Source organism: Antedon bifida, chromosome 4 (assembly GCF_963402885.1).
Source record: "Antedon bifida chromosome 4, ecAntBifi1.1, whole genome shotgun sequence".
In the NCBI taxonomy this organism is placed as follows: domain Eukaryota; kingdom Metazoa; phylum Echinodermata; class Crinoidea; order Comatulida; family Antedonidae; genus Antedon; species Antedon bifida.
In genome coordinates, this window is record NC_136229.1 from 17,203,677 (window position 1) to 17,216,921 (window position 13,245).

General features: G+C 32.7%; 1 protein-coding gene across 1 annotated transcript in view; it reads right to left on the bottom strand.

Moving 5' to 3' along the window:
- Nucleotides 1-1,754: 1,754 nt before the first annotated feature.
- LOC144840605 (mitochondrial thiamine pyrophosphate carrier-like) overlaps nucleotides 1,755-13,245 on the bottom strand; it is a 49,157-nt gene continuing 37,666 nt past the window's right edge. Inside the window, exons 7-8 of the mRNA XM_078696480.1 lie at nucleotides 3,640-3,728; nucleotides 1,755-2,551 (exon numbers count right to left, since the gene is read on the bottom strand). Coding sequence (XP_078552606.1) covers nucleotides 3,721-3,728 — 8 coding nt within the window. The 3' untranslated portion in view covers nucleotides 1,755-2,551; nucleotides 3,640-3,720. The remainder of the gene's footprint in view (nucleotides 2,552-3,639; nucleotides 3,729-13,245) is intronic.

Below are 13,245 nucleotides of genomic sequence, written 5' to 3' on the forward strand. Positions count from 1 at the left end.
AGTTACCCAAGTAACTTATTAATACGTCTAGAACTTCTTTAAACGACATCACAGTCCGTTATAAATTGATGTTTACTAATTAAAGAATATTCAAGTTAAAAATTAACCCACAAAAGGTATACAATCTGAACACTGGAAAGCAGTTAGTAATTTAGCAATTGTACCTAGAGGCACGTAGGATCTACTGAATGTAATAACCATCACAAACGTACTCTTTATATCGAATAAGAAGGCTAAATTTGTTAAAATACGACAGTCTAATTGGTGAGTGAAGCCGACGTTATTGTTAGTGTAATGCTTCGGGGTTATCTTTTAGTAATAAATGATCCCATATAGCGTTTCATATGCTTTAATCACCGTACTCTCCTTACATATTAATGGTATTTTATGGAAGAATATTTAGCATGAAACGAAGAAGAAGATCTAATTCATACATCAAACTAATGTTATAATTACTCATGGATCTTAATATATTTTTCTTATGATTAGCTTAAGATGACAGCCATAATTGCGGGAAATTCTTTTCAAATAGTGTTAAAAACCCTCATTCTCACACCCATTCCACCAGAGATCTCTCCACCAGACATCTCTCTACCAGAAATCTCCCTACCACAACGCCCTTCTCCAATGTCTCTTGAATTGTTTACTTTTGAAATGGTGGGCCGTATCACCTGAGACAATAACCTGTCCACGAACATCTTGAAAGGGATCGGAATAAGAGGTAGAAAAAAAATGGGTTAGATAACAACACGGAATGGACTGGAAAATCCTTCCGCAGAAACACAGATGTTGGCACATAACGAAGACTTGTGGAGGGAACTGGTGAAATGTGCGAAGCGACCATACGACAAACCTGGTCATGGGACCAGTAACAGTAACTACAACCCTTCCCTTTATGTACACGACAACTAACGATCAAATAACAGTTTTTCACATCGCAACTTATACAACGTAATTTTGAAAACTACAACCAATTTTCTATATACATACAACGTACATTTCTAGTCTAACAAAAACATTTTTCTAAACTTTCTTTTATTTAAAAGTCGAAGATAGCCAGGTCTCGGGTCCATTCTATTGTCGCCACAGATTGATATCTTCATCAGTACTTCTATGAATGGATGATTAGGTGGGAACACGAACGCTAGTTGATCATACCCAGTACCGTTTTGATCGTACGATTAATCGGGAAACCACCTCACGATATTATAACCTTTGCTTTCTATATTTAGTCTCTCTTTATTTAAATATATTGTTATTTTGTTTATTTCCATTATATCACTGGGTAGTTTAGAGTTGCTTCACGCCTGTAAATAGATATTTAAATGAATAATTTTATAATGACTAGAACTGTAGGCCTATTATTAGCTTGATGTGGTAAAGAGTCTTCTATGGGTCGGAGTTCAAATCCTATCTGTGTTCACTACCTAGTACCAGCATTGTAGTTGTTTGTGCACCTATTAAAGATTAGGTCGTCTGCTGCCTCAACTTTATATACAGTAGGCCTACCAGGATTTTTCTCATGGCCAAGAAAACATCCTGTTAGCAAGCTGCAAATAAATATAATAAATATATAACTGTTATTTAATCAATAAAGTTCACATTTGTTGACAGTGGCTTTAGTGGAAGACTAAGGTTTAAATAATTAGATAGGTGAGGGGGTTCACATGAAGGTACCAATAATAACGCTTTGTCAGAGAGTCAGCCAGTAATGTTGGGTTTAAATTTTTAATAGTTCAATAGCTTCACTTAAACTTTAAAAAAATAAAATAAAATACAATGCTTGTTCTGCTTCATTGCTATCAGAATAGGTACGAATATTATAAATTTGTAGATGCAACTGATTATATTCTATGACACACAATAGACAATTTAAACCTTTTCTACTCTATCTATTTGTCATAGGTATTGTCTGTTTTGTTTTGGAATTTCTGTAGTTAACTATCTATTATTACTACTATATTTGGAAAAATTGTCTATTACCAGTATCTCATAGAGTAGAACTCCAATTAGGGAACAGCTTCAAGAATCAATAAAGTGCGGTCCCTTTAAAGGGTGTCCCATGAATGAATAGGGCCAGTAAAGTATTGCAATTGCTGTACAACAAATAGTGTTAAAACATTACAAACTGGAATTTCTGTAGTTAACTATTATTATTACTATATTTGGAAAAAAAATGTCTATTATCTCATACAGTAGAACTCCAATTAAGGGGACACCTTCAAGAATCAATAACGTGTCCCTTTAAAAGGGTGTCCCCTGAATAGGGCCAACTTGGCAGTAAATATTAATATTGCTATTGTGGATGCAGTGTTAAAACATACATCACCAATCTTTTGTTACAGGAAAATGTGTACCCTTCAAAGGGGTCTTAAAAAGGAGGGGTCTTCAAAAGGAGGGTTCTATATTTCGAATCAGTTGATAAACCTTTTATTCTTTATGCGGTTTGAAATTAGTGAACTTTCTTTCTTTGATAACATACTGAAGACTACACTTCTGAAACCGATGAATATTCATGAGATCTTCTACAACCTAGAGGGCTCTTGTCTGCCTGTAACATAAAATAATACAGAATGTAATAATATTTACAAAACAAATACTGTTCTGTTATTTCACAAGGTATCTCATCATTTTGTTTTGTGATATATTGTTTCAAGCACGTAAGCAGGTGAATCAGCTGGTGTAGAGGTACAAACATGACAATTATTTGAGGATTCTAATTAAATCACCATTTTATTTTTGTGTGTAATAATTGCCTCGCACTTAAATTACACAAGGACTTTTCCCCCTCTTTTTTGTACACGCAACACAACAAGGACTTTAGTTTCAACGATATATTATAAATTTCTCAAATAAGAAATATTTTTATTTTATTCACCCTACAGTGAGCATACGTCACCATTAACAGGGTTGAAAGACATAAAATATATCTACACAATAAACTATATTATGTATCTGTATTTTCTCAAAGCAAATTCATTATGCTTGATTGAAAAAAAAAATTATAAACAAGACATGAAAAATGAATAGTATTATTTCTAGGTCACATTGAGAGACTACTTTCTTCACGCCAAAGCCACTGGGAAAAGTTTTTTTCTATGTGCATTTTTTTTACTAATATTAATTCAGTACTATTGTTTGTAAAAAGTCCTAGGCCTATTATTGACTATAATGTAAGTTACAGGAATCTATTACATGCCCAATTATTACACTAATCGTAAACTCCATCTGGGACATAATTACTGTTCCGATTCATCACAAATATCTAATATTTAATTTAATTTGTAAATTTAATTTATTCAAACTTAATATTAGTCCATATGTTATACAATTGATTTGATATCAAATATAAGAACACATTTTGTTTGTAAGGAATTCTCAAATTGGAGGTATTTTTAATGGACAGTGAAAATAAGAGGTACTACTTTTAATATCTTAAGTAGCCATCCAAATACAGCAGAACCCCTCTTTTGAGAAACCACTATAAGGGGACACAATACATTTCATTTCATTTCATTTCATTTCATTTATTTCGTCTCATATACTTATAACAAAAAAATAACAAACAATAGAGAGAGACAGGATTCCCTGTATGAAAACAAGAAGTATGCGAATTACACTGATGTTATACCAATTTACCTTTTCAGTACCCTGCCGACAAACATCGAAATGGGACTGCTTTTTCCAATAACTGTTCTTCCAATCCATGGATCCAATCAATTACAATACTAAAAGAATAAAAAAAAAAAGGAAAACATAGAAAATCCTTGTAGTGGCTCTGTGGCTTGGTGCCTAATACCAGGTCTATGGTTCAAATCCTTACACAATTACAGCGCAACCAAGGCAATCTAACAACAGAATGCTGACCCCCGGAGATCAAAGAGTTTGTCTGTGGCCGCGACACGATCAGTTCAATGCCCTTTTCAGACACAGGAGCGCGCCATATTGTATAGTACTGTTGGTACAGTATTTGTTGCAGCCAGACATAAGATGAAAGAAAGGACTGTTACTGGTTCCTATCTTGGCAAGGCAAGCTCAGTTCCTGTTGCCTTGGTGCAACTACCTTACACTCATATAATTATACTTTGTTTAGAAAGCACATGGGTTTCCCAACCAGTAATTGGGAATTCCTTTTCTTATTGAATGTTGTGAACATTAATTAACTATACAAATCATAGTAACTATAGGAATGTCTTTTAATTAGAACAAAGAAAAGTATTCCAAGGATGAAATTGGTATTGAAATCAACTGAGAAGCCTAGGGAAAAATAATGTACAATATCCACACAATTTTTCTCCACTTTATGATGGTATGATTATGTAAAAATAGAACATCAAGGTCAAGGCTTTTTAATATGATTGATTTATAAAGCCCAGAGGATTACACCACTCAAAGTAAACAAGGTCAAAGCAAACTATATTATAGTATTTTTTTTTATAAATGATAATTATGTTTCTACAAATAAATAATTCTTGTAATAAAACCCATCTTTTGTTTGTCTTTTTGTTATTGTTCTGTTTATATTACCTGGAACTTCAATTTGAAAAAAATGAAAAATAGGTTTTTTTTCCTTTTGTTTTATTTTCAGTAACAACAGTAAACATCAATTGTAAACATTTACTACTACTACTGTATAAACTTGATCTGGTTGTCTCGTCTTAATCTTTGGTTGTGTATTTGCCTCATAATTTGTTCTTCGTAAACTACTTCACAGCATTATCAAACACCTGAACCTAATCCACTCAAAACATCTCCTCCACCAACGAAAAATTATATTTAGAAAATGCATCAAGCAAGACTTGAACCAGGGACACACACGGCATCAAACACACAGCACTGTCTACCACTCTAGGCTAAGATATTGCGAGAAGCAAGACTTGAACCAGGGACACACACGGCATCAAACACACAGCACTGTCTACCACTCTAGGCTAAGATATTGTGAGAAAACAGCTGGTGGATACAAGTTGGCTTGTGCTTTTACAAATGTTTGTAAATGTGCGATCTCTTGATTCAAGAGGTAAATACAACCGTTGATTAAACATTCACCAATTCAAAAGGGAAGGTGTGTTGGATGGCAAGTGGCTGTACTAGGGTTTTCATCAGTACTATGAGCATTGTGGAGCATTGCTGGGTTGGGCAGGTTGTTGCTAGCCTGGGCTGGAATCAATTCACTCTAAAGCTAGCATTACAGCAACCAACTGTAAAGGAGCAGTGCATCCAAAGATTTGAATTCTACCTAGTGGCGTAACACCGAGGCCTGAGGCCCCTGGTTTAGGAACACTAAGTGACCCTCCAATGCTGGAGGCCTCAGGCGTTTTAGTCTTTTTCGACATATTTTAATGCCTGTTTTTTCCTCTGGGTTTGTTGGCTAGTGAGTGCTCATAGCCATTACGCCATTGATTATACCTAACTTTCTGAGTTTGCAAGTAACTTAAGTTTTCAAGTACAGAATATGTCGTTATTCCTTATATTCATATTTCCGTAAATTCCAAATGGGATATTTAAGCACTTAGAATCCCACTGGAAATAGCTCTATCATTATTGCTTTTGTTGTAGCCTTCTGTTGGTAATTTAGAAATAGCTAAGCATTATGGGATGTGCGTTGATTGTCTGTTGGTTCAAGTAAAGGATTTATTTGTACTTATCTTCCTTGATGTGATCTTCAGGCAACCAAGAGGAGGTTTAAATTCTAATTATTAATATATTCCAGAGGAATACAGCAGATTATGAGAAGATAAAATTAATATCTCATTTTTCTTTGTGGTACAACACATTAATAAATTATTAAGGATACCAGATGGAAATTATTCTGTAAATAATCATTAATTTTCAGCTATTGTAGGTTTCAAACACTCTGATAACTTTTGTAATGAATATGTATGGTGATGCCCATATTAAACAACACTTTCTATTAAACGAACAAAGAGCAATATTAAGGTTAATAGGGGTCTTGAAGGTGTCCCCTTTATAGGGGTTCTACTGTAATTGGTACTGGCAGTCTTCATAGATCCTGATTCTGCTGCATAAAAATAACCGGTTAAAAACGGTGTGAATAAATTAACCCCAATTTCTTGGGAGCAGAAACAGGACAATTTTTTAGAAACCTGTTATTAAATGGCAGTACAAAAATAACGGTTAAATACACCTGTTCAATTCGGCATTGATGGGCAACTTTTAGCTGCAACACAAAATAACGGTTATTTGACAGACAGCTTATAAGTTTGAGTCAACTACACTGCAGTAACGTTTGAATTAACCGCCAGGACCAATTGCATTTTGGGTAATTCCAACAATTTAAACAGTTATTTTGGAGCAAAAATTTAGCAGAAATGCAGTCAATATAAAAACTACATTTTAAATCTATTTTGAAATAAACGATAATTCGGCGCTATGCAGCAGAAACAGACCCTACAGTATAGGTAATTTATTCACACCATATTTTAGCTGCTTTTTTTGTAAACAGAAATTAGCATAGTGGATGAATTGTAGGTTTAGAAACCTTTGATATCAATTTGGCTTGGAAAGGTTAAGTATTCTGGTCTCTTGGGTGTTGTTAGAGAGAGATTAATGGACAATTACATAGGGTTATGTTGTTATACACAATATGTGGTGGAATTACTGACAGCCAAAACTAGAAATAAATCCCAATGACAAATCACAGGGAGCATAAACCACAGGGAGAATAAACCACAGTGAACTCGAGGACCTGGAGGAGTAAGTCCACTAAACCAGTAAATACAATAAAATTCAGGTACAAAGTAAAATGTAGTTTAGTTTTGGCTTAATATTCATAATAAAAACATTTTGGTACACAAATACTTGACATGGACAAGAAAACAAATATGCTAGTGCAGCTTGTGAAAGACTATTTACAATGTAATTAAAAAGAGACAGTTATAAATTGGGGGCAAAACCAATTAGCAATATGTATCGTAAATAATAAAGAATAGTATAGTACAGTAAGTACAGTATAGAATACATGCATAGGCCTACTGTATGCATTTTTCATAATGTATGCATATATGTGTACACAGTGGATGGATCAGACAAATGTTGTTTACACCTTGTACAGTAGATAATTCAAAGAAGCCAAGGTATAAACACCACCAGACAAGCAGGCATGGTTTCAACTAATTGTTGATATTTCGAGGAAGGCAAGGCAGAAACTTTTATATCAATCAAAATAAACAAATTACTAAGAAAACAACTGATAGTCATAAAAATATTATTATGTTTTATGACAGAAAAAGCAATGGTTCAACTAATATGATTCATTGTCATATACATTTCCAAGGATCAATGACTTTATTCAAACTCATAAAAGTTGCTAGATATCTTTATTATTTATTTATCATACGCTGTATGTACATCTTGATTTAGAATGCAAGGCTGATCAATTGGTAAAAAAGATAAAATCTTAACAATTCATAGTTTCTAATAAGACAAACGTTAAGCCCTGTGTACAGTGATGTGCCCATGGACATGATGATGTCATATCACTACCATATTTGAGCATATCACTATCACATTTGGGCACATCTCAGATTTGTTTTTAGTAAAGACAGAGCTTTAGAAGCTTTATTTTCTACATATGTTTTTCTACACCTCCTCCCTTCACCGTTTACCCTTCAATGCTAAATTTTTACTTCTTAGAAAGGTGAAACTAAGTCAACAACATGGGATTGACCAGAAGGATTATGTTTTCAACTACTTTTATCTGTTTTTGCCTGAAGCGTCAAGTAGCGATTTACTAGAAAACGTGGAACAGATTAAACTTAGGACTTGCTGTTAGGTTATTGCAGATACTCAACAACTAAACCTTTTCATCATACATCATCATACTGTCTGTTTTGAAATTTCAAATTACTTACGGCTGACAATCGTACCTCTTATTTATTTCTAATCTTTAAACTCTTCACAGACTATTCTCCCATAGCTACAAGCAACACATTTAAAAGTATTTCTAAAAAGAAGGGACATACCCATATTTGCAGGATATGAATGATTAATGTAAAAAAGGAATAGGGCGAGTTTGTATAAAGGGTTAGAAGTTATTGGTTTAGGAGGAAAAGAAGACATGGAATGATGGAAGAAAGAAACTATTATTGTAGTAAAGAAAAAGTAAAATATCTATACAAATTAATTATAATTATAATAAACTAATTAATTAGTTAGTTGTGTGAGCCAGTATAGATGATGATTGGGTTACTAATGCTAATCTTAGTGGTTTAAAAAATAAGCGAAATTGTGCACATTGGACTGGTTTATTTATTTAGGTATAAAAAACTTACTGTACTTACAAGTAGCCATATATATATATATAGCTACATATAATACAACATTGCCTGAAAAAATGACAGCTTGACGCGCCATACAACACCGTCCCTTTAAAGATCTTTAAACTAACTAGTTCCATCAGGATGAAAAACTTTTGATTCATTATGCTGATACAGGAAAATTGGGACATGCTCCCTAACTTGATTCAGGACAGTTCCTGTAATAATTAGGATGGTAAAAGCAGGTTTTTAGGGAGTAGAAGGGTGTGTGCAGAGATGTGGTAGACTGAATAATGAGCACCATGTAGTGATATCTAGTCCAATGTGCTTTGTATGAATCAAGAATTAAACATTTTTTGACACAGTTTTGGCAGATTTTAGATTCAGGTGATGACACAATATCCATAGGCCCTAGTTCATTGCAAATCGCAAGCTCCTGAGTATCTGGTACAAGAATGACAATAATTGATCGGTGTTTCCTCAAATGTTTGCAATGACAGTCAAATACTGACAAGCAGTTTAACGTAAAGTAAAAAATCTGTCAATAAATGACGCCAGCATGTTATTTATTTTGAACACACAAAGATAAAAATCCAGTCAATTATTGATTTTCTTAAACTTACACAGATTTACGATTTAAAGTATAAGACATTGACAAGTTTTTTAGACTGGTTGATCTATTGAGCAATGAGACAAGTTGTTTGAAGAAATTTGTGAATGATTTATTAAACAAGTTGAGAAATCATTATAGCAGTGGGCCTGTAAATAATACAAGTAATAAAACATCATATTGAGCAATGTTCTGAAATCAAACACGTCAAACGGATGCTGTACCAACTGTACTATACATTTACTAATACTAACTGTTCTCATGTTCAAGCTAAATTAGTTCTTGCAATAAGAAATTGGAAACTAAATGGAAGAAGTGCATTCGTCATTCATAAAAAACTTGATTGTGTATTCCTTCATACAAAGCGCATAAACTAGATATCACTAAACGGCGCTCATTGTTCAGACAGTGGCACAATGGCTATACGAGTGGTTACTAGCTAAGAACCCATGGCTTAAAGCTTAAGGGAGCCCCAAAGCATGAGCAGCCCGATGCAATTCCCTAAGGTTGGATAGCACCATAGGAGAGCTAAACTAGGGGCCATTGCACCATCCGCTACGCCACTTTTTTCAGTCTTGCATATACCACATCTCTGAACACACCCTTCTACTACCTAAAATCTGCTTTTAAATATTTCCATCCTAATTATATTACAGGAATCTGTTCTCCATTATAAAATCCATCCATTTTAAAATAATAATATGATGTGGATGATAACTGAAGGGGGATTATGGAAGATGAATCTGTACAGTTTAAGATTAAATGTTGAATTCATTTTATATTATAATTTAATACAAATGTCAAAATGAATATATAAAAGAACAATTGTGAATAACTATTTCATACTTATTATTTATTGAAGAAATTACAAAATGAATCTGTATTTTAAACATTGAAATAGCATTAATATCTTTCTGAAAACTAGATACTGTTGAATCTGGGTTGAGTCTTCTATTGGATATTATCTTGAGATGGAGTGGTCTTTAAATGTAGGAGTCCTTTATTTCAATGGTCATTGGTTGGAGTGGTCATTAGTTGGAATGGTCATTATTAGAGTGGTCCTTATGAAGTGTCTCCTATTGAAAGAAGCCTTTATTTTGGAGTAATCTTTTATTACAGTGTGTTTTTAACTATTTATCCTTTCAAATCGTAAAATGGTTTATAATTAGAGGGAGACCTAGTAAAGTATATTCACATTTACTAAGTGCCTATTTAATTCATCTTGATCAAATAGTAATCTAATATAAACATTAAAAAGATATTAACCGGAGATGAATCATGTAATATGACAAACCAAAACAGTGTTAATTGACAAGAATAACAAAAGATTATAGCATGTCTGACATCACGGTGAATTGCTGGCGACCGGAGATTCGTTGTTTGTGATTCGTTCAAGCGGTCAATTAAAAATTGATGAGAAACAGCTAGAAGATGAAAATTAGTGAATAACAATGGGAACCATACAATATCTTCTGTTATTGGAATTTCAGATCTTTCTCATAAAATATTAGTCAACATCATTTTTGAGAAAGAGTTTTTCTCATTTTTGGAATGGAGTTTTTCTTATTTTTGAGATGGAGTTTTTCTCATTTTTAGGATGGAGTTTTTCTCATTTTTGGGATGGAGTTTTTCTTATTGGGATGGAGTTTTTCTCATTTTTGGGATGGAGATTTTCTTATTTTTAGGATGGAGTTTTTCTCATTTTTGGGGTGGAGTTTTTCTCATTTTTGGGATGCAGGTTTTGTAGTTTTTGAAATTGTATTATAATCACTAAGCTCTACTGCTATTTTTGTTATTTATTTGATTTTCTTTACCTTTGGAATTGTGGCAATCAACAAACTATGTTGCAATCAATAGTACCTACACCCCTGCCCCTGATCCCTCTAACAACCTAGTATAACAAAGTCCATAGACACTAAACTCCATGCTTACAGTTTGGCTTATACACTAAAATAAACCCTTATAATCCCATTAAAAGGCCTAAAACATCATTTTTAAATAATATAAAATTCTCGTCGATGTAATATATTGATAGATCCATTGATACTTGATGTGGTATTCACTGATATCACTAAATGACAGAAACTGCACACTGAGGATTCATTTTCCTGTAATTTGATACCAGAGCACTTACAATCATCATCTGAAGGCATTTAAATATTATCGATAACAAGAAAAAGATATCTCTTATAAAAATTAGGTACCTAATATCATGGCTACACTGTATATCAGTTTTAGTTTCTGCTTCAGGAGTCATCAAGACTGCTAGAGATATTTGGTATTGGACATTTGATCATAGTGTTACAGAGATGCCAAGTTGTAGGCTTGACATGTGTTAGTCTAGGCTTAATATTCATTTAAAAAACATTTTGTCATACATGGCATGCCATAACTATACTTGAGCCGAAATCTGGGAAAAAAGCTGAAATGAAAAAAAAAGAAGCAATGATAGACTTGTGGAAAGTGTAGAGGTATTCTTCCAAACAAATGAAATTGAAAAATGCATTTTGACATGTGTCATATTTTTTATTTCAAAACAAATTTAGATAAACTAATGTTAATTAAACATTTAATAAATGTTGGCACTTTGATCCTTAGAAGGGAATAGCCTTAATGACAGGGTTGTCTCTGACTTAATTAGCCTTCTCCGATATCTTGGCAACACCCACAAACAAAAAAAATCCTGGAACTTAACTCCTCGGATTCAATGGCAAGCACGTCGGCCAACGAGCACGACAGATTCAGTGCTATTATTTATTGATTAGCTAGATGCACGATTTGAAAAGTGTAATTACCCTCTTATTGCGGATTTATTATTTTAGTGTCTTTCGTTAATGGGAGTTGGATGTAATTACTAGCCTGCTCCAGGAATGTTAATGACATACTCAAGGACGAAAAGCATGTTTTGTTTTTTTATGCCATGTTTAAAAAGTCCGGGTTTTAATTGTAAAAGAATCACGTATTATACGCGGCAATCATGGAATAGTCCTTATTTTCGCAGCATTAGAGAGAGATTTGAAAGGTTTTGTGAAATTTGTTTTGTGTAATATAATCAAGTATGTCTTTTTTTTATGCCATGCCAAGTTTGGGTTTTAATTTTTTTTTAATTCATGCATACACGGTATTAAGATATAGTATTTATTTTTGCGGTTTTGTAATTTTTTGAAATTTAATTTATCTAAAAATTAACAGGTAAAGTAAAGTCTTTGATATAATTACGTTATAAAGTACTAAAATCTAAAGTCTGTATTTAGATTGTTATTTTATTATTTTATATACAAAATAGGCATATTTTTAAAAAGCTTCTATGTGTAACAATAAAAATAAAATGCCAGAAAATTAAGAAGTTAAAAAGGTGAGTTTTTAAATCTGCCTTAAAATTAGCAATTTAAGTTAAAACTCCCTTAACTATTTTTAACATTTTAAATTTTGTCTTTATATACCGAACACAGTGCTATCAAGTTCTTTTGTATCACTATCAAATTACAATAGAAATGAAATCGTTACAATGTCGCAGATCTTGTTCCATCTAAACAAAGCAATATACTACAGGGAATTCACCAATATATATCGTGCATTATCGTAATCCGTAAATTCTGAAGTAATACGTAACATTTTACGAGTTTAAACAGATGGGCTAAGTGGTAGAAATTAGGTGATTGGCTAATGGATATGAACTTAGCAAGATATAGTCTGACACAATAAACATAAATCACAACAAACAGATACAGGACACTAGCATATGACCTTACTGACCTTCTAATAAATTTTAATTTATTCTAATTTTGTGAAGGACATTTAAATTCTTTATTAATGCATATGTTATGATAACATATTTTTCTAAACAAATGAGAAAAATGAGGGAGCTTTTCATTTAATATATTCCAGCACCGGAAATTTTATCTTGATACAGTTAGGATCACATTATGAAATTAATCATAAAAGAAATGTAAAAATTAACTAATACTATTTATTATGCACTGTAATAATATTAATAAAATTAATCAAACATTTATATAGTGGCGCCAATTGCAAAAAGATGATCAAAGCCGCATTGTATCCTGAAATTTGCTAAACAAATGAGTTCTTAAATTAATTTTAAACGAGTCAAAAGTGGGTGAAAGTGTTTCAAAAGGAGGTAGTTCGAGAGATGCAACAAAAAAAAAGGAGCGTCCACCGTAAGTCTTAGTCTGGAAACGGTTAATCTCATTATGCTAACAAACCATAAATAAGATAATATAAAATTAATTAGTTTTTGTTTACACCATAGTTTTGAATGGTCATATGTTTATGTATGTGATAAATGAAATAGATTCTTACTCATTTGGTAAAACATTTTCTGACAGAAAAAAAAAA